The 25,710-nt window shown below is 35.8% G+C and overlaps 1 protein-coding gene and 1 pseudogene across 2 annotated transcripts in view; one reads left to right on the forward strand and one right to left on the reverse strand.

The window, feature by feature from the left end:
- The window catches only part of PIK3C2A (phosphatidylinositol-4-phosphate 3-kinase catalytic subunit type 2 alpha), a 102,430-nt gene that overhangs the window by 53,636 nt on the left and 23,084 nt on the right, over nt 1-25,710 (forward strand). For both annotated transcript variants that reach the window (XM_025894336.2, XM_025894337.2), the window contains 15 exons: nt 115-226; nt 2,014-2,093; nt 2,223-2,286; nt 7,370-7,513; nt 8,683-8,731; nt 8,813-9,023; nt 10,734-10,856; nt 11,933-12,100; nt 16,771-16,882; nt 17,253-17,398; nt 19,190-19,378; nt 20,264-20,357; nt 20,787-20,881; nt 21,432-21,612; nt 25,314-25,418. In XM_025894336.2, the coding sequence (XP_025750121.2) occupies nt 115-226; nt 2,014-2,093; nt 2,223-2,286; nt 7,370-7,513; nt 8,683-8,731; nt 8,813-9,023; nt 10,734-10,856; nt 11,933-12,100; nt 16,771-16,882; nt 17,253-17,398; nt 19,190-19,378; nt 20,264-20,357; nt 20,787-20,881; nt 21,432-21,612; nt 25,314-25,418 (1,873 nt within the window). The remainder of the gene's footprint in view (nt 1-114; nt 227-2,013; nt 2,094-2,222; nt 2,287-7,369; nt 7,514-8,682; nt 8,732-8,812; nt 9,024-10,733; nt 10,857-11,932; nt 12,101-16,770; nt 16,883-17,252; nt 17,399-19,189; nt 19,379-20,263; nt 20,358-20,786; nt 20,882-21,431; nt 21,613-25,313; nt 25,419-25,710) is intronic.
- On the reverse strand, nt 23,330-23,736 carry LOC141370902 (peptidyl-prolyl cis-trans isomerase NIMA-interacting 4 pseudogene; annotated as a pseudogene).

A 25,710-nucleotide genomic window follows, 5' to 3' on the forward strand; every position in this document is an offset into this window, starting at 1 on the left:
TCTACATTTTACCATTCTCTTCAATTTCTGATGCAGATACAATTTATATTTTACTCTTACCTCTAATTTCTAGTTTGAGAATAACATTGATGAATAATTAATATATTTTAATAGTAACCATTGCCTTGGAAGTCATGAATATATTCAAAACTGCCGAAAATGGGACACAGAGATTAAACTACAACTTTTGACCTTCAGCGCAATGTGCCAAGATCTGGCCCGAACAGTAAGTATGTACCTTATAACTGATTTGCATTTGGTTGAATCTGAGTAATTCTGCTAATTAGCCAATTTGCAGTTTGTACATTCTCTAAGATATCTGGGTTTGACTGGTGAATGGATTGGAATGATGAACTAATTCTATCCACAACAAGGGTTTTAAAACAGATGGGAGGAGCTTTTCAATCATGGAGTCTTAGGTAACATACTACTTTGAGCTGGAGGCATATTTGAAAATCAAAGTGGAGGCAATAAAAGTTAATTGTAATGGTTTTACACAAGAATGAAAACATTGGGGTCGAAGAGAAATGAGGAAGGAGGAAAGATTTTGAATACTAAATATGGTTTGGGGGAAGAAAAGATCCACATTGACTTTTGCATCAAACTGAGAAAAATACATTCTGCACCAAATGAAAACTACTTCTCTTTTTAAAACACAGTACTTTCAGGCGCCTGGGTGGCTCAGTTGGTTAAGCGACTGCTTTTGGCTCAGGTCACGATCCCGGAGTCCTGGGATGGAGTCCTGTTTCGGGCTCCCTGCTCGGCAGGGAGTCTGCTTCTCCCTCTCACCCTACCCCCTCTTGTGCTATCTCTCTGTCTCAAATAAATAAAATAAAATCTTAAAAAAAATTAAAATACAGTACTTTCTTTTGAAGTTAAATTAGAATGCAGGAAATTAGGCTGTTTTATTACTGTATGGACGCTTGATAAATTTTAATCTTTATTCTTCATTTGGTAGAACTTGGATGGAAAAATAGCAGTCATTTCTACTTTATTTTCTTAGGTTTTGCTCCTATGTTTCATAGAATTTATTTCACTTGGGTGAAAACTATTTCATGAAATTCAGTACATTTTAGCAATCTTTAGTGACTTCAGTTTCTTAAGGAATGATGTTTTTGAATATATTTACATACTAAGTATGGTAGAAGAGACTGGTACCTTGTTTATTGGGGGTAAGGTTGGGGGACAGTTGATTATCATTAGAAAAATAATGCAAACATTCAGGTGATCTCTTCCCCATCTGCTCCAACCTCACCATCATTTTCATTTGGCTGCCAGCCATCTTTAAAAGTGTTTTGATTTGGAACGCCTGGGTGGCTCAGTCGGTTAAGCAGCTGCGTTCAGCTCAGGTCATGATCCCAGGGTCCTGGGATCGAGCCCCACATCAGGCACCCTGCTCAATGAGGAGTCTGTTTCTCCCTCTCCCTCTGCCTCTCCCCCAGCTGTGCGCTCTCTTTCTCTCAAATAAGTAAAATTTTTTTAAAAAATAAAAATTGTTTTGTTTTTTAAAGCTCTCTATTCTTTCCTTATAGAACAGAAGTAGTTATTACTTTGGGAGCTACTTATATATCAGAAACTAGACTTAAAAGCATTTTTTTTTTTTTTACTTATAAAATTTTTCAGAATATTGATTTTTTTTCTCAGTTATAAATAGTATTCTTTTTTTTTTTTAAAGATTTTATTTATTTATTCATGAGAAACAGAGAGAGAGAGAGAGAGAGAGAGAGAGAAGCAGAGGGAGAAGCAGGCTCCCCGCTGAGCAGGGAGCCCAATGCGGGACTCGATCCCAGGACTCTGGGATCATGACCTGAACCGAAGGCAGATGCTTAACCATTTGAGCCACCCAGGCGCCCTAGTATTTAATTCTGATAATATTTTAGCCTCTGTTCTGAAAAATCACTTTAGTTTCAAGAATTTATCATACGCTTAACCATATTTAATTTGGCAATAGAAAGACCAAAGAATGGATTTTATTTTTTTGCTAAAAATGTGTGTATACATATGTTTTTTTAGGCAGAAGATGATAAAACACCTGTGGATTTAAACAAACACCTGCATCAAATGGAAAAACCTTATAGAGAAGTCTTGACAAGGTGTGGCATCTAAAGCATTAATTCCAGGTTTTCAAACTTTGCTTTTGGATGTGAATACTTTATTTTGGTGAATAAAACAATCATTTGTGTATAGTATCCTTCAGTCATAATAACTATTCTTTATTTCAGATACCCTGTTGATGAACTTTTAGATTCTTATCACAACCAAGTGGAACTGGCTCTTCAAATTGAAGTAAGTCTTAATTCACATTTTGGCATGATGACTTAAGGATTCTTGTCTTTGTTCTATCTTAAATATTAGTGTGGTGTTCGAGGAAATATCTTAGAAGGATGATTTAAACTATATTCTTGATGTTGATGTTTGATGACTTTTTTTCTGACCCATCTTGTTAACCAAAATTTTCAATATTGCCTGAGTCAGCACTTCTCTTCACTTCAGCTTCATTACTAAGAGGAGCCTTTAGTTCAACTCAAAAAGCATTAACTGAATGTATACCATATGCTAGATGCTGGAGTTATGAAAATGAAAGACCTAGTCCCCACTTGCCAAGAACTTAAAACTAGTGATGGATTTAAACCAAATTTCAATACAGTATAGTAAATGTAGCATGGAGGTACACATTGGGTTCTTTGGGATATCAAAGAAGGGCACTTCTTCCAACTTGAGAGTTCATGGAAAGCCTCTAAGAAGGGAGTTTACCTGAGCCAAGTCGTCAGTATGGGTTAGCTAGAAGATAGTTGGGAAGGGCATGTGAACAGAAGCACACGGGTGTGATACGTATGTGGAAATGTATGCACTTCTGTAATAGAGTACGGTGTGGGACAGGAAGATTAGGAGAGGATGCTGGAGATCCCGGATATGAGTTACCACCTTACAATCCATGTTAACTTTTACTCTGTCCTCTAGATTAGAGGGCCGATTTTGGGACACAGACACACCCATTAGTTTACATATTTTCTGTGACTGCATTTGTGCTCTAATACTAGAGCTGAGTAGTTGGGACAGGTACTGTATATTCTGCAAAACCTAAACAATTTACTATTTGCTATTTTATTTATTTTTTTTAAAGGTTTTATTTATTTATTTGACAGAGAGAGACACAGCGAGAGAGGGAACACAAACAGTGGGAGTGGGAGAGGGAGAAGCGGGCTTCCCACCAAGCAGGGAGCCCGATGCGGGGCTTGATCCCAGGACCTGGAATCATGACCTGAGCCGAAGGCAGACGCTTAACGACTGAGCCACCCAGGCGCCCCAACTATTTGCTATTTTATAGAGAAGGTTTGCTGACCCCTGCTCTAGCCATTTAAGATATTTTTCGCTGAGGATAGGGGGTGGAATGGGGTGGGTGACTTGTTTAGTCTTAAGCTTTGAAATCACTCTGGCCATGCTTTGGAAGTTAGATTTAGTTCTGGCAGGACTGGTTTCAGGGAGACTACTTAGGAAGGTTTTTTATAGTAGTCCAAGTGAAAGATAACGAGTGTGGCCAAGGCAAGAAGGAGGGATCTGATTAACAATATTTAGGAGATAAAATTGGTAAAATTTTGTAAGTAATGAGATATAAGAGAAGAAATAGTGTAGGATGACTCTCACATTTCTAGCTACTAATGCATTCTTGCATATAGACATTTTTTCAATAAATATTTGCTGAATATCTCCTCATTGTGAGGCCTGTTGTTGGTGCTGAGGATATGGCAGTGAGCACATGAAACTGTAATCCCAGCTCTTAGTTTACACTCTAGTTGGATGAGACAGACAATAAAACTAGCAAAACATATGCTACATCAGATAGTAAGCACTACAGAGAAAAATAAAGGAGGGTAATGTTGCAGTTTCAACATTTTATTCAGAGAACACCTCATTGAGAAGATGAATTTGAGCAAAGAACTGTAGGAGAGAAAGAAGCTATCTGGTTATCGAGGGGAGGAGGAGGGTGCCTGGTATATATAAGGTCTGTCGTTCTAGCTAGAGTGAAGAAGCGAGGAGAGAATGGAAACAAATCAATTAGGAAGATGTTTTGCTAGCTACAGAAGGTGGGTGGGGGAGAGAGGGGTGGGAGAGGGAGAAACCAACAGAAGAGCAGATTTGGGTGGAAGATATAGAACTTAATTTTGGACTTTATCTTTGTGATGACTTTTATTCACCTTAATAGCAATGTTAAGTAGGCAGAGCCAGATGCAGGGCTTGATCTCACAACGCTGAGATCATGACCTGCGCCAAAGTCAATAGTCAGATGAAGTCAGGAGTCGGACTTAACCGACTGAGCCACCCAGGCGCCTCTTTGTTCCCTTTACTTTTAATGCTCTTCCCCCAGATATTTGCTTGGCTTACCCTTCAGTTTATTAAGGTCTACACTCAAATGTCTTTTCACAGATGTCTTCATGACCATCTTATCTGAAATAGTGACTAAAAAATAAATTTTTTAAAATAGTGACTATCATTTATTACCCACATTTTTTATAGCTTTATTGTGGTATAATTTATATACCATAAAATGTACCCATTGGATGTATATAAATCAGTGATTTCTTTTAGTAAATGCATAGAGTTGTATAATTATCCCCACAATCCAGTTCTTTAGAACATTTTCATCACTCCCAAAAGTTTCCATTTGCTACTTTGCAGTCATTCCCCATTCCCAGACCCACCCCCAGATAATGCCTGATCTGGTTCCTAGCTTGATAGATTTGCCTTTAATGGAGATTTCATGTAAATGGAATCATACCCTATGGAATCTTTTACATCTGATTTTTTTCCCACATACCATACTGTCTTTAAGCTCTGTCCATGTTGTATATAAGTTGTAGTGTGTATCCATGGTTTGTTACTTTTTTTTATTGCTAAATAATTCCATTGTATGGATATACCACATTTTGTTTATCTGGTCACCAAATAATGGACATTTTGACAGTTTACAGTTTTTAGTTATTATGATGAGTAATCCCGCTATAAACTTTCACGTAGAAGTCTTTGTACATTTTAATTAGGTTTTAGGGGAGGTCAGGAAGTTGCAGAAGTTTTGATTCTGACTGGCCTTAATTTTCTAGAGATAAGGTGTTATTTTATTAAAATGAAGTTAGGGTAGCAGCAAAGGTTTTGAACCAAGGAATAATGGTTTGGCTTCATATTCTAAGAAGAATGGGGAAGAGAACTGACCAAGAACAAGTAAAAGGAATGTTAAGTGGCATGCAGGTTCCTGCTGAAATTAGGGAATGTTGAATCTGTACAGCTCTGAGATTTTCTTTGAAAGTATTCAACTACCTGGTAGAAGAGGCAGAGAATAGAATCTGAGCTCAAAGACTTGGTTTAGTCAGAATGAATGTGTGAGAACAAAGGAGATTGTGATCAGAGTATGATATTGTAGTTAAGATTCTGATAGGGTATAGTTTTGGGGTCAAAGATGCTATGAATTTTCCACATGGACATTTATATAACTGAGGCTTATTACAGGATATAAGGTAGAAAATCAGGTGAATATCCAGAGCAAAAATAGGGTATACAGTGGGGGAAAGGACCACATGTCAGTTGCAAGGCAGATCAGGCCATCAGAGGCAAAGTTAGAAGACAGAAAACACAGTAGTAGAACAGGGAAATTTAAAGAGTCATTAATTAGTAAAAGGTAGTTGATTACTCTAAAGGGTAAGAAAGGATTCTAAGGCAGGGTTTGGCATATTATGGCTTGCATGCTAAATCTGGCCTATTGCCTATTTTTGTAAATAAAGTTTTATTGGAACACAGCCATGCTCATTGGTTCATGTTTTATCTGTATCTGTTTTGCACCATAATAGCAGAGTTGAATTGTGACAGAGACTGTATGGCCCAAAAAGCCTAAAATATTTACTCTCTGGCCTTTAAAAAGTTTGCCAATCATGCTCTGAGGGGTCCAGAAGTAATAGGTGTGGTAAAAGCAGCTGTCAACTCTAGGTTGAGGAACAATGGATAGTGAAGGAATTCTGAGGCGTTATATGATAGAACCTCCCCTCCAACCTCAGGCTGAAACCCAGCCTCTGCTAAGAAGGTTTGGCTATCACAGGAACACATAGGTTGCTTATAGCAAAGAAACTTGATAGAGTTGTCAGATTGGGAGACCATGGCCTCGGGGGGCAGCTGAAGCTGATCTTTGAGGATCACTGTGATCTGAAGCTGAAGTAAAAACTGGAGGACTAGAACTTTGATGAGCAGTGTCTTCATGCTCCTGGTGCGTGAGCGTCCCTTCAGTGCCCTCTAGTGACAAAACCTAACATTGTGTCAGCTGGCAAAGGAGAAATGTTTATAAAAGGCCTAGCTTCAGTATCACAAAGTGGAGCAAAGAAGGGTAGATTTGGAATTGATAGACAATAAATTGATAACTGGCATGTAAAAAATGATGGGGACCTGACCTGAGCTTCAAAATTGGAAAAGTTTTTGCATGAAGGTGTAGAAGTAAAAGTAAGCAGAAATATAAGTTATGTAAGCAAAAATGGGGAGCTAGAAAATAGACTTTCAGGCCTATGGAGGAATGGAAGGTAATTTGGGTGTTTGAGAAAATGAGGTAGTTTCATTTAAGCATGAAGGTACGGGGAGCATTTAGATTATGGTTGCCAAGCCTCAAGGGTGGAAAAGTTTAAATTTTTAAGGAATGGTACAGTACTAAGTTTCAGCCCATTCTAACAGTACTTGGCATATAAATGTGGCTTAAATGTTTGATGAATTAATTCATTATGTAAGAATGTTTCTTAGACATATACTTTAAAATGATGCTGGAGGAATGGGGAGGGAGTTTTAAATATTCTCATCAGGTAAATGATTTTATAATATATTTGTACATGTATATTTTTGAAACATGGTGAAATCAACTGTGGTTGAATACTATGGAGGAATTGTCCTCAGGGAAGTTTTTTCATCAGACAAAACTTAAAAAGTGATGGTTATACAGATGTAGACGATACTTAAAAGTTGATTACGTCTCATAACTGTTGCCCAGTGTTATTAATATGTGGCCAACCTCTGAAGAACTTGGTTTTTGATACCAAATTTTTGGCAGGCAGGATTGGTGTTTTTAATGTGGAACTTAATCTCAAATGAGAGTAAAAAATAACTCCAGTTTTTTTAATGACTTAGTAATTTGTTAATAATTTATTCTAATATGAAATTAATGGCATTTGTGTATGAATAATTGTCTAAGGCAAAGTGAAAAATCAGACCCAATTTTTCCTATTCAGAATAAAATAGATAATTGAAAAGGTTATTTCTTTTTCATCACAAAAGAGGAAAGGATATCTGTTCTTAAGCACATCTAAAATGTCTAATTTCTGACTTTTACTTTTTATTTTTAAAGAACCAGCACCGAGCGGTAGATCAAGTAATTAAAGCTGTAAGAAAAATCTGTAGTGCTTTAGATGGTGTAGAGACTCTTGCCATCACAGAATCAGTAAAGAAGCTAAAGAGAGCAGTTAATCTTCCGAGGAGTAAAAGTGCTGGTGTGAGTATTCTTTTAGTAATTAGCATTTTGTTAAATGAAAATATGTGTTTCAGTGAGTATCTATCACATAAACTGGGAGATTTTTGCTTCTTCCAGACAAAGTGTTGTTATTTTAGCCTTGGCTTTCCACTTTTGAGTTGATTTGGTCACTTGGTAAAGTTGGGAACTGCTAAGAAGAAATGGGCTGCTTTGGAAGAGCTTGTGAGGGTTGATACTGAATACACGGATGTCAAACTGTGAACCTTTTGTGTGTGGAGGAGGAACTGTGGCATAAGAAAGTTGGTTGGAGGGTTCAGGGTGGATACTGAGCTTCAGAACCTGAGTGGTAATAGTTACCATTTGTCATCCTGGATGGAAATGTCCATGACTGCCCATGGGAGAAGTTCTACCTCAGTGATACCTCTTCCTCTTGAAAATAACCAGAAGTCTCACTAAGAGTGACTTATTACCTCAGAAACAGCCAGATTGGGAGTCCTTTCTTGATACCATACTGTTGCTTTTAGTAAGAAGCTCTCCCTATGGTATTTCCCTGGGATTTAATTAACCTCTGTTCATAGGGTTGTTCATAGCTCTGATGAAAGGATGAGAGAAGGTGGATTACAAGACAATAAATTTAAAGGAAGGAAAAGTTATGGTGATGGTATGCCTTTCAACAGATATCTAAGAGATAGCTTTATCCATTCATTCTCACAGAGAGCCTATCTATATGGTATATAGAAATTTGGGTCTCTTTTTTCTTTTTTCTTTTTTTTTTTTTCCCTAAGAGAGGGAGAGAGAGGCAGGGGTTAAGCTGGACGCTTAACCGACTGAGCCACCCGGGTGCCCCAAAGATATTATTATATTAATAGTAAAGAAACTAATGGAATATAAACTATCATATTAGTGTATTTATCACTTTTGGGTTTCAAATCTTAATTACTAGACTGATTTAATGAGACAGATTTTGTTGAGTTTCTATATTGTGCACTAATTTTCAGTTATTCTGGTTTTCTTGATAACTAAAAATCATCTGTTTATTTCATTTGGGGTTTTCACTTTCTTCTTGCATTTTTGTTTTGTTTTATTGTACAGAAATTTTTGGGAGGTTTCCTTATGTAGCATTTAATTTTTACCTTTAATGTCAATACATCATGGGCAGTTTTCTGACTAATTTGTATGTGTGTATGCAGGTGACTTCAGTGTCTGGAGAAGGAGATATTAGTAAGAGTTCATCTAGGGGTATGTCTTTTAAGTTCTTTAAATTTTAGCAATAACTGTTGGTTTTTCAGGGAATTATATTAACAATTTCTTTAAATCTAGGATCTCTAAATCCTGAAAATCCTGTTCAAGTAAGCATGGACCAGTTAACTACAGCAATTTATGATCTTCTCAGACTCCATGCAAATTGTGGTAGGAGTCCTGCAAACTGTGCCCAAAGTAATAGGAACATCAAGGAAGCATGGACAACAACAGAACAGCTTCAGTTTACAATTTTTGCTGCACATGGAATTTCAAGTAATTGGGTATCAAAGTAAGTAACTGTTTAAACCAGAATATGTACAGCTTTACCCAGAAGCTGTTCTAATTCTATAAAATGTCAGCCATCCATTGTTCTCTTAATATTTAAATGGATGATACAAGAATGACCAGATACCTTTGTGGTTTTCATAAAAATTACAGAGATGTTTGAAGCTGTTGCAATAAAAAATATCACACTACATGCAAAAAACAGGCAGGAAAATATATGTTTAAACTTATAAAGGCAAATGCTAATTAATAAATTATGACTTTTTCAGCCTTTTCTTTAGCACGAGGGTAATCTGAAACAGTGTGATGGCACTAGGCTCTAGCACATTTTTTTTTCCTCTTTAGTTTACAATTTACTGATTGCTAGGCTTTGAAGTCGCAAGAGTATATTTTTTCTTTTGAATTTTTAATAAGGGTTTTCCTTTTTGATTTTTTTTGTCAGTGCCACAAAGTTTGCCAACTTCAGTTTATGAAATGACTGATATAAACTGAAAAGTCTGAATATTTATAATGAAATAGTTTCATAACGCTATAAAGTAGAATAAAGACTAGTGAAGAGATACCGAACATAAATTCTGCTTAAATTGAGCTTTAGATTAATAAAATAGAATACATAATTACTTGAAAGTGATATATTAACTCATTTAATGAATACCATCTTTGGGCAGTGTTCCTCATACTAGGGATTCAGCAGTAAACAAGGCAACAAAAAAATTTCTGCCCTCTTGGAACTTGGCTTTAAATGGGTACTACTACTATGTGAAGATATTTGATTCTTTTAGATGTTACAGGGATAATACCTTCCACATCCTCCATACAGATTCATATACACACACAAATTTGGGGATACTAATGGAAAACAAATACTTAGTAGAAGACAGTACAGAAAACTGCAGTGATAATTAAGATGGAAAGAAAGTAAAATGCTGAAGAGAAGAGGGACAAATAGAATGAGGTTGAAAAGTAGTCAAGTAGTTAGCTAGAGGTGTTTTGTGAACCAGTGAGATCAGATTTAAAATATATTTCGAATGATTAATAGATTGTATATAGGAACAAAATGGTTAATGTGTAAGCCTAGTAGTAAGTTCGAATCCCGGAGAACACAGTTTTATTGAACCTAAGGCTTCTAGCCTGCAAGATTGCCTGACAGTATCTAACCAGCTCTGTACTTGTGGCAATTAGGGGCTAAATCGTTGCTGTCTAATGAGAATACAGCAGCATGTATTCCATGGATAGAAGCCTCCTAATAGATTAGAAAGACGGGCTCAGTGCAAGTCAGGCCCGTGCGCCATTAATATGCTTAACTGACTCTGTTTCAGTTACTTAGCAAAGGAAAATAGCACCTACAGAAGATAGTGTTTGTACTTTTTCTTCTAAGAATTTACCTAGAAATAAGTAATTATTTAGTGCCATTCAGCTAAAATCTAAAGCTAGTAACTTAACTGAGCACAAAATTGTGATCAGGTTTCTAGCATGGCCCCCTTAGACTGGCACCTGGGGATATATGTTTCCTTCTGTACTGCCTCTGCTATACTTTTTCTTTATTTTTGTAGAATTTGCAATAGTTCAATTTCAGATGCTTTCCAAAAATTCAAATGAATGGTGACCAAATCATTTCAGATAATAGTCACTTTTAGAGAAGAATGGCTAATGAAATGCATTTGGTATTAGTTAACGAATTTGTATTCAATTAAAAAAATCTTTCTTTTCTCAGTTATGAAAAATACTACTTGATATGTTCCCTGTCTCACAATGGAAAGGATCTTTTTAAACCTATTCAATCAAAGAAGGTTGGCACTTATAAGAATTTCTTCTATCTTATTAAATGGGATGAACTGTAAGTGAAAGTTTTGGCTTTTTTTTTTTTCAGTATGCCCTCTTTTTTCCATTTATGCATCCTAGTTTTTGTTTTTATCACAATTTCCATTAAAATCCACTAAATTCTTACATCTTAAGGTCTCTTCTAGGTACTCTATAGAAGAGACAAATTCTCATTTAAAAAACTGAAATACTGTTCTGAAAAATTACATATTAAATTACAGAACATGCCATTAATTATTCTTAGACTTTTGTCAAGTTAAAACTGTAAATTTACATATAATTGTACATACAAACCATAGAAATAATGGTTTTTATAACATTGCTTAGTTTAGTATTCTGTAATACTGTATATATGAAGCCTAGTTCTTGGTTAACATTAGAAAATTAAATCCATGTACAATATATTTTGCACTGTTAATATTTTTTAAACTAAGGGAATGCTTTCACTATTTAGGCAGGTATGTAATTGCAGAACTTTTTATTCTGCATTTATTAAGTGTTTTCCTATTTTTCTTTTGTCTTTTTAAATAACAAAAATGATGCATCTTTGAAAACAATAATACGAAAATATGTATGGGTAAAAAGGGTGTCATTTTATTTCCAACACTTTTGGAGAAAGTGTGACCACTTTTGACCCAATGTATCCTTTCAGACTTAAAAAAAAAATTTAAAAAGATAAACATATATGTCTGCTTGTGTGTATGTGTATATATATATACACACATATACATATATATACACATACATATATACATGCATATATATCTGAATCAGAAATACTCATCTAGTTTTTCCTAAAGGAAATAAAAATGACTATTATTTTGCCTAGAAATTGACATTATCAAGTCTTGAATAAAGGCATTAAGAAATTTCTTAAGAAATATTACATATTTGAAATTTTAATGAAATTTATTTAAGGTTTTTTTTATAGTACATATTGGCCAAGTTTGCTACTTAAGTAAAAGTTACTCGGGATTAAAGATTTTTTGATAAGTCAAATGAAATACCTAAAATTGTCAGTCTCATTAAATGGTTAAATTTCTTATTTGATCTAATTTGTTTTTTTCTATTAATACATTTTTCCCCCCTTAGAATCATTTTTCCCATCCAGATATCACAATTGCCATTAGAATCACTTCTTCACCTTACTCTTTTTGGAATTTTAAATCAGAGCAGTGGAAGTTCCCCTGATTCTAATAAGCAGAGAAAGGGGCCAGAAGCTTTGGGCAAAGTTTCTTTACCTCTTTTTGACTTTAAACGGTAAGTGTTACTGAGTTGTGATGGTGAGTTACTGTGGACACATCTGCAACATCAGAATTGGCTAGAGAATGGCGTGGGGAACAGTGACATAATTTGCTACCTCAGTTTTTCCAGTGTGATAAAAGGAGGTTATTTCAGAGACACAGATCAGAAGAGATCACAGAGTTATTTTGCTATAGTTTGAACATACCTGTCTGGGTATTTAGAGGATTGTTTGCCACTCACCATTCCAGGAGAAAAGCAGCAGCCAGTTCACTCTCTGTCATTTATGCAAAGAACTATGTTATTGATATAATAGTCATGGTCTTATAAGTTTCCTTGATACCAGTAAAACAACTGCCATTTTTCCTCTTCTCATACTTTTCCCCATTCTTCTCCAGTTTCAGAGTCTACAACTGCACACATTATTTCCTTTTCTTTACCTGACTGATATACCCTTACTGCTGTGGGCCCCTGGCCTTTAATCTCCAAAAGTCTCTCATATGTACAAAACCTTATTGATCTTTAGGGGTAAGGAATTCCTTTTGAGCCTTGTGTCTAATAGCCACTGGGGTAGTGTAATCTATCTGGCCTTTCAACTGACTATTTTAATTATGTTTTAAGTAGTAGTATGTTCCATGAGACTGTCAAGTGTCTATCTAAATGGAAAAAAAAAAATCAATTGAGTAAGCTCCAGATATGTTTCGTATAGTACATAGTAACATTTTGCCCAGTGATAGCACATTAGCATATTAAAGTATCTCTAAAGTTCTGCAGTCAAGAAGCCTATTGTGTTTAATAACAGTATTACTATAACGACAAACGCATAGCATTTATGCTATGCTATGTGAAGGAGGGAAATTGTGTTCTCAATTGTGATAAATTAGTGTCCGGGAGCAATTATGTGAGAAAATTAAATGTAATTGCATCATTATCATTAATTTTTATAAATAAGTCTGTTCTGGGGTGCACCTGGGTGGCTCAGTCAGTTAAGCATCTGCCTTTGGCTCAGGTCATGATCCCGGAGTCCCAGGATTGAGCCCCACCTCAGGCTCCTTGCTCAGTGGGGAGTCTGCTGTTCCCTCTCCCTCTACCCCTCCCCCTGCTCCTTCTCTCCCCCCCCCTCAAATTTTTAAAAAATAAGTCAGTCAGTTCTGAAAACCTTACTCTTGAAAGCACCAGGAATCTTTGCTTCATTAAAGATGTACCGTCACTTTTTGCCACTTTTATTGTCTAGTAATAAATGGGTTGTTGTTTTTTATTTTTCGTTTTTTTGATGAATGATATAACACTCTTTAAAAATTCAAGAGAGTAAGGTGAAGGGCAGTTGACTTTTGTTAAACAAATAGTTTGCATCCAGCACTCTGCTGTTAAAACAGTCAGCAGATGGCATTAAGCTTGAGACTTTGCCAAGTAGTGCAGTTGATCTAGGTAGGTCATGTTAGGTCTTAGCATTCAAAAAATATTCAGAGGGAAGATGGTTAAACATTAATATAAAGTGTTAATGATTTAATTCAGTTAGTTTACTGTAGTATAGTGATCAGAAATCCTGGTCTTGAAATTCTTTTTTTAAATATATTTGTTTGACAGAGAGAGAGACAACAGTGAGAGAGGGAACACAAGCAGCAGGAGTGGGAGAGGGAGAAGCAGGCTTCCTGCCGAGCAAGGAGCCCGGTGTGGGGCTCGATCTTGAAATTCTTTTTAAAAATTACTTATGTTGGGGTACCTGAGTGGCTCAGTCAGTTAAGTGTCTGTCTGGCTCAGGTCATGATCCCAGGGTACTGGGATGGAGCCTCGAGTTGGGCTTCCCTGCTCAGCGGGGAGCCGCTTCTCCCTCTCCCTCTGCTTGTATGCGCGCGCGCGCTCTCTCTGTCTCTCTCGCTCGCTCGCTCGCTCGCTCATTCTCTCAAACAAATAAATAAAATCTTAAAAATAATTTATGTTTAAGGTGCAACCTGCATACAACCTGATGAAGTCACTCTCAGAGGGAAGCCAAAAACTTAGAGGCATTTCAGTCAGCTTCAATAACAAATGAGTTCTTAACTCATTTTTAAATAAACAGAATCAAGCATTTAACCTGCCTTTCCTTTACAGTTGTATTCAGGGTTACCAAATAATTGATGTGAGAAAGGTGATAGAAAAATTCCAGCTAATAGATGCTCAAGAAATGATAGACTATCACAATTTTGTAACCCCTACTGAAATAATAGATTTGGGCAGGGTTCCTCATTCTTGGCACTATTGATATTTTGGGTCAGATCATTCTTTGCTGTGGGAGACTGTCCTGTGCATTGTAGGATGTTTGGCAGCATTCCTGTCTTCTGCCCACTATTTGCCAATAGTACTCCCTAGTTACCAACCAAAAGTGCCTCCAGACCTTGCTAAATGTCCGCTGGGGGCAAAATTACTCCTGGTTGAAAACCATTGATTTAAGCAGTGATTATCAATGCTTGCTTAACACCATTAAGTGATTAACTTTTCTGGAACTTTATAATGGGTAGTTTAGACTGACTGGGCCCAAACAGACTGATTATCTTAACTTCACAGAAAGAGAGAGAAACCAAACAGTGTGCCTTTTTATTTGATTGATATAATAGGAAGTAGTATGCAATTCTACCTTTATTAAGTATTCCTACCAGATAACTAAACCTGAATCAGATCAAGCCTCTAGATCTAACTACTACTTTATGAAAATGTAGGAGATAAAGGGACATCCTAAATGACACTAGAGGAATGCAATCAGTAAAATCCAGGATATAGAAAATTCTTAGAACAAAAGACCTGATTTTCTCAACAAATGGCAGGGATAAAAAGGAAGAATGTATAGGCAAAAATAACAGTCAGCAAACTTTTTCTGTAAAGAGGAGCAGATAGAAGTAGTTCAGGCTTTGCAGGTCATAATACAGTTGATGCTTGAACAACATGTGGGTTAGCAGTGCCTTTCCTCCCCACCCAACCCCCCATGCAGTCAAAAACATGCAAATAACTTTGACTCCCCAAAAACTCAACTACTAGCCTGCTGTTGACCAGAAGCCTTATTGATAACACATAGTTGATTAACACGTATTTTGTATATTAATATGTATTACATAGTGTATTCTTATAATGTGAGTGAGATAGAGAAAAAATGTTATTAAAGTCATAAGAGAAAATACATTTATAGTACTGTATCGAAAAAACCCTCGTACAAGTGGACCTGTGTAGTTCAGGGGTGTTATTCAAGGGTTAACTGTAATCTCTCTCACAAACGCAAAAGCGAAGGCAAAAAGCAACAAAAGTCAATATGTAAATGAGTATGGCTTCCTTCTGATAAAAGTTTATTTACAAAACCAGGTGACAGGCCTCCAGTTAGGCCCTTAAATTAAAATATACTTAGAAAGACATCAACCAAATGCAATGTTGGAAGTTGCTTGGATCTTTATTTGAACAACCAACTGTAAATAAATTTGTGAGACAATCAGGGAAATTTGAATACTGACTAGATAACTGATGATTTTAAGTAATTATTGTTAATTATTTTAGGAGTGATAATGGTGGTATACTTGTTTTAAAATAAAACAGTGTTTATTGTTTAGAGAGAGATAAAAGTATTTACAGATGAGATAATATCAGAATTTGCCTTAAAATCCAGTTGGGGGTGAGGGTGGATCTGAAAAGAATATAATGTGTTGAAGATTTAAAGGCTGTTAACCTTCAACAGAAAACATTAAGACTAGAGTCTAGTTTTGGAAAAGATATTTGCTATTTGAATAAAATGAATAAAGTTTGAAGTTTATAGTTTCCTGCTTTTATGTATCTCATGTTATTTTTCAGAAATTTATTCTGTGTAAAGATATATCAATGTCTTATTGATAAATGTTTTTAAGTAGACCATAAATTGGTAGTCTAGGGTAAAGGTCAGCATGCTCCAGTGCACTGCCTGTTTTTTGTAAGTAACAGTTTTGTTAGAACACAGTACACCTTTATTTATGTATTGTTAATGGCTAATTTTGCAGTATAACAGCAGGGTTGAGTCTGCAACAGAGATTGACCCCAAAAGCCCCAAATATTTGCCATTTGACCCTTTACAGAAAAGATTTGCTGACCCCTGGTTTAGAACACAGACACAACTTCTCATCTGAAATGATTAGTGTTTTGCTACAAAGTGGGTATTGGTTTCCTTGGCATGTGGTTTGTTCTTAAGGTGAAAGTCAGTGAGGAGTTATGTAATCCAAACTATTACCTTGAGATGTATTCCATTGTAGATGATCTTCAAAGACTATTCTTCACCTTCCTATTTATAAAAGTTGCTTGCGGGTGGGGGCGCCTGCTAACTCAGTTGGAAGAGCGTTCTACTCTTGATCTCTTTTAAAAGTTGCTTTGGGGACAAGTGACTCTGAGTCTTTACCCTTTTGTATTCTATCCTCAACCCCATTCCTCCCAAGATACATTATTTCATTCTCCCCTCCCTTTGTCCCAACCCCCACTCTTCAGTACATTTACCTGAAGTATTAATACACTATGGAGAGGGACTCTTTTTGTCTAATGGATGCTTAATAAATGTTTGGAAGTACATTTCAAATTCATAACATGTGACGTGAGTTTTTTATTTTGTGTGTGTGTGTGTGATGTGAGTTTTGAGACAATTTTTAAAATGAAAACTACAAAAATAAATAAAATGAAAGCTACAGTATTCTTCTGTCTCCATGAAGGTTTTTAACATGTGGAACTAAGCTTCTGTATCTTTGGACTTCATCACATACAAATCCTGTTCCCGGAACAGTACCCAGAAAAGGGTATGTGATGGAAAGAATTGTGTTACAGGTAATGGTACTTCTTGATACATGGGGAGGTTGAAATTTATTTTTAAGATGTATATGTATTCCATGATTTGGATTGTTAACTAAAGAAGCCTAATCGATCTTGTTTAATCTTAGGACCTGCCTTCAATTTAAATGTTAATAAACCATTTCCTATTTCTGAGAAATAGCAAAAAAATGAACTTGTATCCATCCCATGTAATATATGTGTATTACCAATGATGGTAATCACTTTCAGCTAAAGGACGTTAATTCAGTATTCAATCTAATAGTCACCCTGATGGCTAAGAATCAGTTTTCTCAGAGACAAATTAATGTGGTAGATATGTGGACTATTTAGCTGCAATCTGATCAACCTCTGTTAAATTTTTAAGGTTGATTTTCCTTCTCCTGCATTTGATGTCATTTATACTACTCCTCAAGTTGACAGAAGCATTATACAGCAATACAACTTAGAAACATTGGGGAATGATACAAAAGGGAAACTTCTTGATATTCTTCATAGAGACTCGTCACTTGGGTATGCTCCTTTGATTTTTGTTCTGCCTGGGTATTTCTTACATTGTAAATCTCAAGTTAATAGTTTATCATATGCCCTGATTTAGTTCATGATTTAGTAATCTTCTTGGTATGGAAAGTTTTCTGTTTGTTTTTAATTTTTATAAAAAAGCCATATAACTACATAAAACTTTCAAAATTTGTACAAGTCAAACTTTTACATGATCAAAAGGCAAACAAAGGGGCGCCTGGGTGGCTCAGTCATTAAGCGTCTGCCTTCGGCTCAGGTCGTGATCCCAAGGTCCTGGGATCAAGCCCCGCATTGGGCTCCCTGCTCAGTGGGAAGCCTGCTTCTCCCTCTCCCACTCCCCCTGCTTGTGTTCCTGCTCTCACTGTATCTCTCTCTGTCAGATAAATAAATAAAATCTTAAAAAAAAACAACATTGAGAACTAAATTTACAGTAAATATGAATATTTTTTAAAAGTATATAAAGAACTTTTTTATATCAATAGAAAAACCAACAACTTAGTAATAGACAAAGAATATGACTAGATAATATTTTGGAGAAGAAATACAGTGCCTTTTAAATATCTGAAAAGAAGTTTGACCCCTCAGTAATCAAGAAAAGGAAAATTAATACAAGATAACATTTGACACACGACTTGGTTGAAAATTAAAATGTCATATAAAGTGTTGATGAGGATACAGAAAAATGCGAATTAAACTGTTGGCTAAGGAGCTCTGGGAGAGCAATTTGGCAAAATCGATAAAGGTCACAATGTACATAGTCTGTAACCTGGTAGTTATATTTCCATTTAATTATATATCTTAGAGAAAACCTTTCATATTTGCTTATAGAGTAAAGAATATTCATTGCAATGTTTGGATTATTGTAAAAGTGACAGGGAATGTCCATCAGGAAAGTTTAAATTATGGTACATTTATCCAGTGGAGTATTATGTAACTATTAAGAATGAACTTATAGCTATATGTACTAATATGTAAGATGTTAAATGAAGAAAGCAAGGAGCAGAATAGTTTATGTGGTGTGTTACTATTTACATAAAGAAAAAAGAATCTACACATGCCTATGTATATGCTTCTATACAAATAGACTATCTCTGGAAGGATATGCAGTCTTATTAGGCCGTTGTCACTGGGAGGGAAACTGGAAGGAGAGACTTAACTGTGCACCTTTTTGCAGTATTTGAATTTTTTTCAGGGCTCCACATGACATGAATGCATCAGTGCATGTATTTATACACAAAAGTAGTTGGATGGGTAGTAAAATAGTGACTGTTTCATTCACATAAACATTTGTCATTAAGACTAAATTAGAGTCTCCCAAACAAATACTTATTTTGAATGTTCCTCATTTGAGCTGTACAATCATCTTCTAAAATCATCTTCTAAAATGTAATAGCATTTCTTTTTTTTGCATGACATTTGTTTTACTTGTATAAAATGGATGAAATCCTTGCTATCTCAGGGTGGTTTCTGCTTATTCAACTCTGATTTCTAGTGCTTGGCATCTGGTTAGAGCCCAATAAATTTTTATTATACTGAATTAGCCTTCATTTTCATAACTAAGACTTTTATCAAGGCAGAATGATTTCTTTCTATCCCCCAAATTAGAGTAAATTAGTAGTGTTTGCTGTACATTGCATTTTTCTATTCCAAATTAGTATTAATGATTCTACCAAGAAGTGGCTGTCCTAAAATGAATAAATTTCTTGTTTGTATTTTTAATCATTGAGATTATAACTCATTATGATACATCATTGAGAAGGAATTTAATTGTTATATATGCAGACTTTCTAAAGAAGATAAAGCCTTTTTGTGGGAGAAACGCTATTATTGCCTCAAACACCCAAATTGTCTTCCTAAAGTACTAGCAAGTGCCCCAAACTGGAAATGGGTTAATCTTGCCAAAACTTACTCACTGCTTCAGCAGTGGCCTCCATTGCACCCACTGACTGCGCTGGAACTACTTGACTCAAAGTAAGTTAACCATGACTGAATGTACTTGCTCTATTTTACTGTTGCCAGTTTTTCCAGTAAGGTGTATTATGTTGCAGGAATACTTCCCTTTGTTTTAACATGAAAGCAATTCAATGCAATATAATGCAACATACATAGCAATTCAATGCAACATACTTTTTGTGCTGGGGTTATTAAAAGGAGATGTCAGGGGGCGCCTGGCTGGCTCAGTTGGTAGAACATGGGACTCTTGATCTCAGTGGGTCATGAGTTCAAACCCCACATTGGGTGTAGAGTTTACTTTTAAAAGCAAATTAGAAAAAGAATAGGAGAAAAAAAAAGAATAGAGATGACATGTCATTTAAAAACTAACCTAAAGGGGCACCTGGGTGGCTCAGTTGGTTAAGTGTCTGCCTCCAGCTCGGGTCATGATCCTGGAGTCCCTGGATGTAGCCCCGCATCAGGCTCCCTGCTCAGTGGGGAGTCTGCTTCTCCCTCTGCCCTTCACCCTGCTTGTGCGCTCTCACCCTGCTCGTGCTCTCTGGCTCTCACTCTCCGGTTCTTGCTTTCTCAAATAAATAAATAAATAAAATCTTAAAAAAAAAAAAAAAACAACTAACCTAAAGAGGGATTTAAGTTCTAAATTTTGAATAATTTGTTATATTTTTATGATGTAGCTCAAAATTTTCATAAGCTTAAGATTTCTGAACAGTCCTGAAATTGAATTTGTATAGTACAGTAAGATTTTTCTTCCTAAAAAAAAAAAAAAAAGAAACACATTGCATTTGAATAAAGAGCTATTTGAATATTCTTTGTCAGGTATAGATGAAAATTGTGTTTCTAGGAGATACAGCTTCACTAGAAAGAAATCACCGTCAAATCTTCATTTTTGTGGTACTTCTCTAGATTTGCTGATCAGGAAGTGAGGTCCATAGCTGTGACCTGGATTGAGGCTATAAGTGATGATGAACTAACTGATCTTCTTCCACAGTTTGTACAGGTGAGTTTTTTACTAGGTTACCTGTCCACAGTACTCCACCCATTTTTTATGAGTAGGGAACTTGTTAAAGGATCCCCATTCTGTTTTAAAAGTACTTTTGTGGGAATGTTGAGGTACCTTACGTTTCGATGTAGTATGAATTTTTTCCCACTGTTGTTAGCTGCCCCACTTGAGTATTATATATATGTACCTGGATTTTTAATTCTCACATTTTTAGATTCGCAGAACAAATCAGACTTGAACTTTTCTTTGATTTTTCTTTACTAGCCATTTAAACATAGCTAATGAATCTTATTCCCAAATCTACACTTTTCTGCTTGATTTCATAACATATAACTTAATTCGTTTCATTTTTATCAGTGTTTTCTCTTTCCTCATAGTGCAGTATGGGTTTGACCACTAGTAATTCTTATTTTCCTTTATGTGTAGGCTTTGAAATACGAAATTTACTTGAACAGTTCATTAGTGCGCTTCCTTCTGTCCAGGGCATTGGGAAATATACACATAGCACACAACTTATATTGGTAAGATTTAAACTATTTTTTAAGTCATTTATTTCCATTCCTAGTATTTATAGAGATGATATACTCTGAAAGTCTAAATGGTATGCTCAGACTGCTTATAATCAATACCAGATGTTTGATTAAGGGCATTATTATAAAGGAGCCAGTTTTTTATGTCCTTAGAAATAAAACCAAAAATAACAAAACTCTTTATTGCAAAGATATTTGGCATGTTAGAGCTCCATAATAATGAGTTCTTATATAGCTTAAAATAAATTCCTGGATACCATAAAATGAACCTAAGTTGATATTCAAGAGACATGCATCCAGTTTTCAGAAGTGGCTGACATAGGGCGCCTGGGTGGCTCAGTTGGTTAAGCAACTGACTTCGGCTCAGGTCATGATCCCGGAGTCCTGGGATCGAGTCCCACATCGGGCTCCCGGCTCAGCAGGGAGCCTGCTTCTCCCTCTGACCCTCTCCCCTCTCATGCTGTTTCTCTCTCTCTCTCTCTCTCTAATAAATAAAATCTTAAAAAAAAAAGTGGCTGACATAAATATTTTGCTGTATTAGGCTCCTCAAGGATGCCCTGCATGATGCACAGTTTGGTGCCCGATACGAACATGTTTTGGGTGCTCTCCTCTCAGTAGGAGGAAAAGGACTCAGAGAAGAACTTTTGAAGCAGACAAAACTTGTACAACTTTTAGGAGGAGTAGCAGAAAAAGTAAGGCAGGCTAGTGGATCAGCCAGACAGGTATGTACCCAAAAGAGGGAACATAAATATTTTGTTGTTAAAGGATCTCTACAGTATTGATGAGTTACTATTCTTTACCAATAGGCATCCAATAGACTCTTAACTATACGTATGCTATTTTGAGCAGATGAATTCAAAGGTTGTTTAAAACCATAGGAAAAGATTTTACAACCTAACTCAGAAAATTAGTATTTTTTGATTCCCATGCTTATGAATTCCTTCCTGGTCACAGTAGTTCTCTTGAGTTTCTTTTTTAACTTTTTTGTAACTGTAAAAGTAATGCAAGTATGAGTTGATGCTAATGTTTAAAAAGTCCAAATAAGAAATTTATAGAATAAGAATTTTTTAATTAAAATTTTAAATTAAATTAAAAATTTTCCAGGTCATTTTCTCCCTGTTAGGTATCTATTAGCAAACTCAGTTTGCTTTATGTCCTTTCTGGTCTTTTATATGACTTTACATGTATATATACACTTAAAAAATATATATATACACACACACACAAATGTTTGGATTTTTAAAAAATTTTTATAGAGATATACACATACATACATACACACACATTGTTGTTGAGATAAAATTCACCTATTCATTGTCTTCTAGTACATTCACAATGTTATGCAGCCACTACCACTGATTCCAGAACATTTTCATCACACCAAAAAGAGAGCCTGTACCCACTAACTTTTCACTCCTCATTCCCCCTCCTCCCAGGCCCTGGTGAGCATTAATGTGCTTTCTAGTAAAGGGTGTACCTATTCTGGACATTTCATTTAAATGGAATTATAAAACATGTGGCCTTTGTATCTGGTTTCTTTCACTTTGCCTAATATTTTCAAGGTTCATCCATATTCTAGCATGTATGAGTACTTCACTCTTTTTTTATGGTTGAATAATGTTCCGTTGTGTGGATATACCACATTTTGTTTATCCATTGATGGACATTTGACTTGTTTCCATATTTGGCTACTATGAATAATGCTGCTATGAACATTTGTGTGTAACTTTTTGTTTGGATACCTCTTTTCACTTTACCTAGGAGTGGAATTACTGGGTCATAAAGCAATTTTATGTTTAGCTTTTTGAGGAACCACCAAATCTTTAACCAAAGTAGCTTCATCAATTTATATTCCTACTAGCAATGTAAAGGATTCCAACTTCTCCACATCTTCACCAACATTTGTTATTTTCTGCCTTTTTAAAAAAAATTATAGTCATCTTAGTGGGTATGAAGTAGTATCTCCTTGTGGTCTTGATTTGCATTTCCGTAATGATCAGTGATTTTGAGCACATCTTTATGTGTTTGTTGGCCATTTGTAATCTTCTTTGAAGAAATTTCTGTTCTAAGTTTTTGGGGTTTTTTTGTCTTTTTGTTGGATTGTTCCTTATGTATTTGGGATATTAGACCCTTACCAGAGACACTGTAAATATTTTCTCCCATTCTTTGAATTATCTTTTATTTCCTCATTAGTGTCCTTGCTCAACAAAATGCACAAAAGTTACTCATTTTATGAACCTTATTTTTCCTTTTGTTGCTTGTGCATTTGATATCTAAGAATTTGTGGTCAAATCTAAGGTCACAAAGATATACACCTGTGTTGTAGAAGTTTTATGGTTTTGCTCTTATATAAGTCTTTGATCCATTTTCAGTATTTTTTTTATATGCTTTGAGGTAGGGATTCAACTTTATTCTTCTACCTGTCATTATCCAGTTGTCCTAACACCATTTGTTTTTTGTTTTTGCAGCTTTTTGTACAATTTTATTTTCTCCCTTCATAATGATATGATAGCCAAATTTTGTCTTAACTGGAGGGTCTGTAAACACTGGCTTATCCAGCCCACTTAAAGGCAGGGCAAATGCTGCTTTCTGAAGTGGTTCCACCATGGAACCTCTGGTCATCCAACCCACATCACTTTATCTTCACTATAATGTGCAACCACTTTATTTAATCTCATTCCAGACTTTAACTTTTCCATAGGTTCCATGATTTTCCCATGCTTTTCCACACAGAATGTGTCTGCTACCACCTTTGGCACGCTGAGACTTCTGTCAGAACTGTCACTCCCAGAGGCTGTTCCCCACCTCCCCTCTCTTCCAGAACTGCTTTTTCCCTTGGGCAGCATCTTCAAAACCTCTCAGCACCATTTGTTGAACAGACTGTTCTTTCCCATGATGATCTCGGCACCTTTGATGAAAATCAGTTGACCATTGACATATAGGTTTGTTTCTGGACTCTGAATTCTATTCTGTTGATCTATAAGATTATCCTTATGCCATACTGTTTTCATTATTGTAGCTTAGTGGTAAGTTTTGAAATCAGGAAGTATGAGTCCTCTAACTTTGTCCTTTTACAAGGTTTTTGTTTTTTTGGTCTGTTCAGAAGTCCCTTGCAATTTTGTCTAAATTTTAGGATCATCTTGTACGTTTCTGCAAAAAGGAAGTTAGAATTTTGATAAGAATTGTGTTCAGTCTGTGGAGCGCCTGGGTGGCTCAGTCAGTTAAGCATCTGCCTTCATCTCCGGTCCTGATTCCAGGGTCCTGGGATGGAGCCGTACATTGGGCTTTCTGCTCAGCAGGGAGCCTGCTTCTCCCTCTCCCTCTGCTGCTCCCTGTGTTTATGCTCTCCCTCCCTCCCGCCCTCTCTCCCTCTCTGTCTCTCTCTCAAAAAAATAATATATAAAAAAAAAAAAAAAAAGAGGGACGCCTGGGTGGCTCAGTCGGTTAAGCATCTGCCTTTGGCTCAGGTCATGATCCCAGGGTCCTGAGATCGAGTCCTGCATCGGACTCCTTGCTTGGCAGGGAGCCTGCTTCTCCCTCGACCTGCTCTGCCTGCTGTTCCACCTGCTTCTGCTGTCTCTCTCTCTGACAAAAAAATAAATAAAATCTTAAAAAAAAAAAAAAGAATTGTGTTGTCTGTAGATTAATTTGGAAAATACTGCAATCTTAATAAGTCTTCCAGTTCATGAACACAGGATGTCTTTTCATTCATCTAGATCTTTAATTTCTTTCAGCAATTATGTGTTTTTTTGTGGGTTTTTGTTTTTGCAAATTGCTTTTTTTACTTCATCTTAGAGAAGTTATGTGAAGACCTATGTCACACTTCACTTCATGTTTCATGTTACACTTCATGTTAATGGATACATAATATTACAAGGTATTGTAGCGTAAATTGTGAATCATTACCTGTGTGGGTTGTTTACACATTTTTCTTTTTCCAGTCCTACAATGAACTATAGTGAATAAGTTTTTGCCCCTTTGCTACTACTTCCTTATATGATATTACTGTGGGTTAAATAGCTGAGTCAAGATCTGTCTATATTTTTAGTTATATCTTTTTCTCCATCAATATATTACCAAAATATCTTTTCCTGCCCTGTTGCTGGGACTGGGTGTTACCTTAAATTTTTAATCTGTTAGATGAAAAATTGCATCTCATTTCTGTTTAATTTCTATTTATTTGACTGTTAGAGTTTTAATTAATATGTTAAATGGACCATATGTACTCCCCCCATGTTTATAAGCCTTTCACCATTCTAATTCTACTTTTATAGTAAAAATTAACTCTTTAGTAACAACTTGTTTTTGACCATTTGACAGTTGGGCATTTTAAAATTTGGGTTGGTCCACATCATAATTTTTTTGTCTTAAATATAGGTCTTCATTTCCATTATGTACTTACAGTATTATTCTCTTTTCCTAGGTTGTCCTTCAAAGGAGTATGGAACGAGTACAGTCCTTTTTTCTAAGAAATAAATGCCGTCTTCCTCTCAATCCAAGTCTTGTTGCAAAAGAATTAAATATTAAGGTGACATATACTAAGTTCATATTACACTTCAGAATAATTTGTAGGAAAGAAATGTAGGAAGAAAGCAGATGGGCTGATATACTTAAGGCAAATGAGGATAACATCTGCATAGGTTGGTTATAAATGTATTTTGGATGTCTGTGTAAGATCCATATTTACCTCAGTATATATATATATTTTTAAAGATTTTATTTATTTATTTGACAGAGACAGAGCGAGAGAGGGAACACAAGCAGGGAGAGCGAGAGAGGGAGAAGCAGGCTTCCCGCCGAGCAGGGAGCCCAACGTGGGG

The sequence above is a fragment of the Callorhinus ursinus genome, unplaced genomic scaffold (assembly GCF_003265705.2).
Source record: "Callorhinus ursinus isolate GAN/ISIS: 27379988/994484 unplaced genomic scaffold, GSC_fseal_2.0 scaffold49, whole genome shotgun sequence".
In the NCBI taxonomy this organism is placed as follows: domain Eukaryota; kingdom Metazoa; phylum Chordata; class Mammalia; order Carnivora; family Otariidae; genus Callorhinus; species Callorhinus ursinus.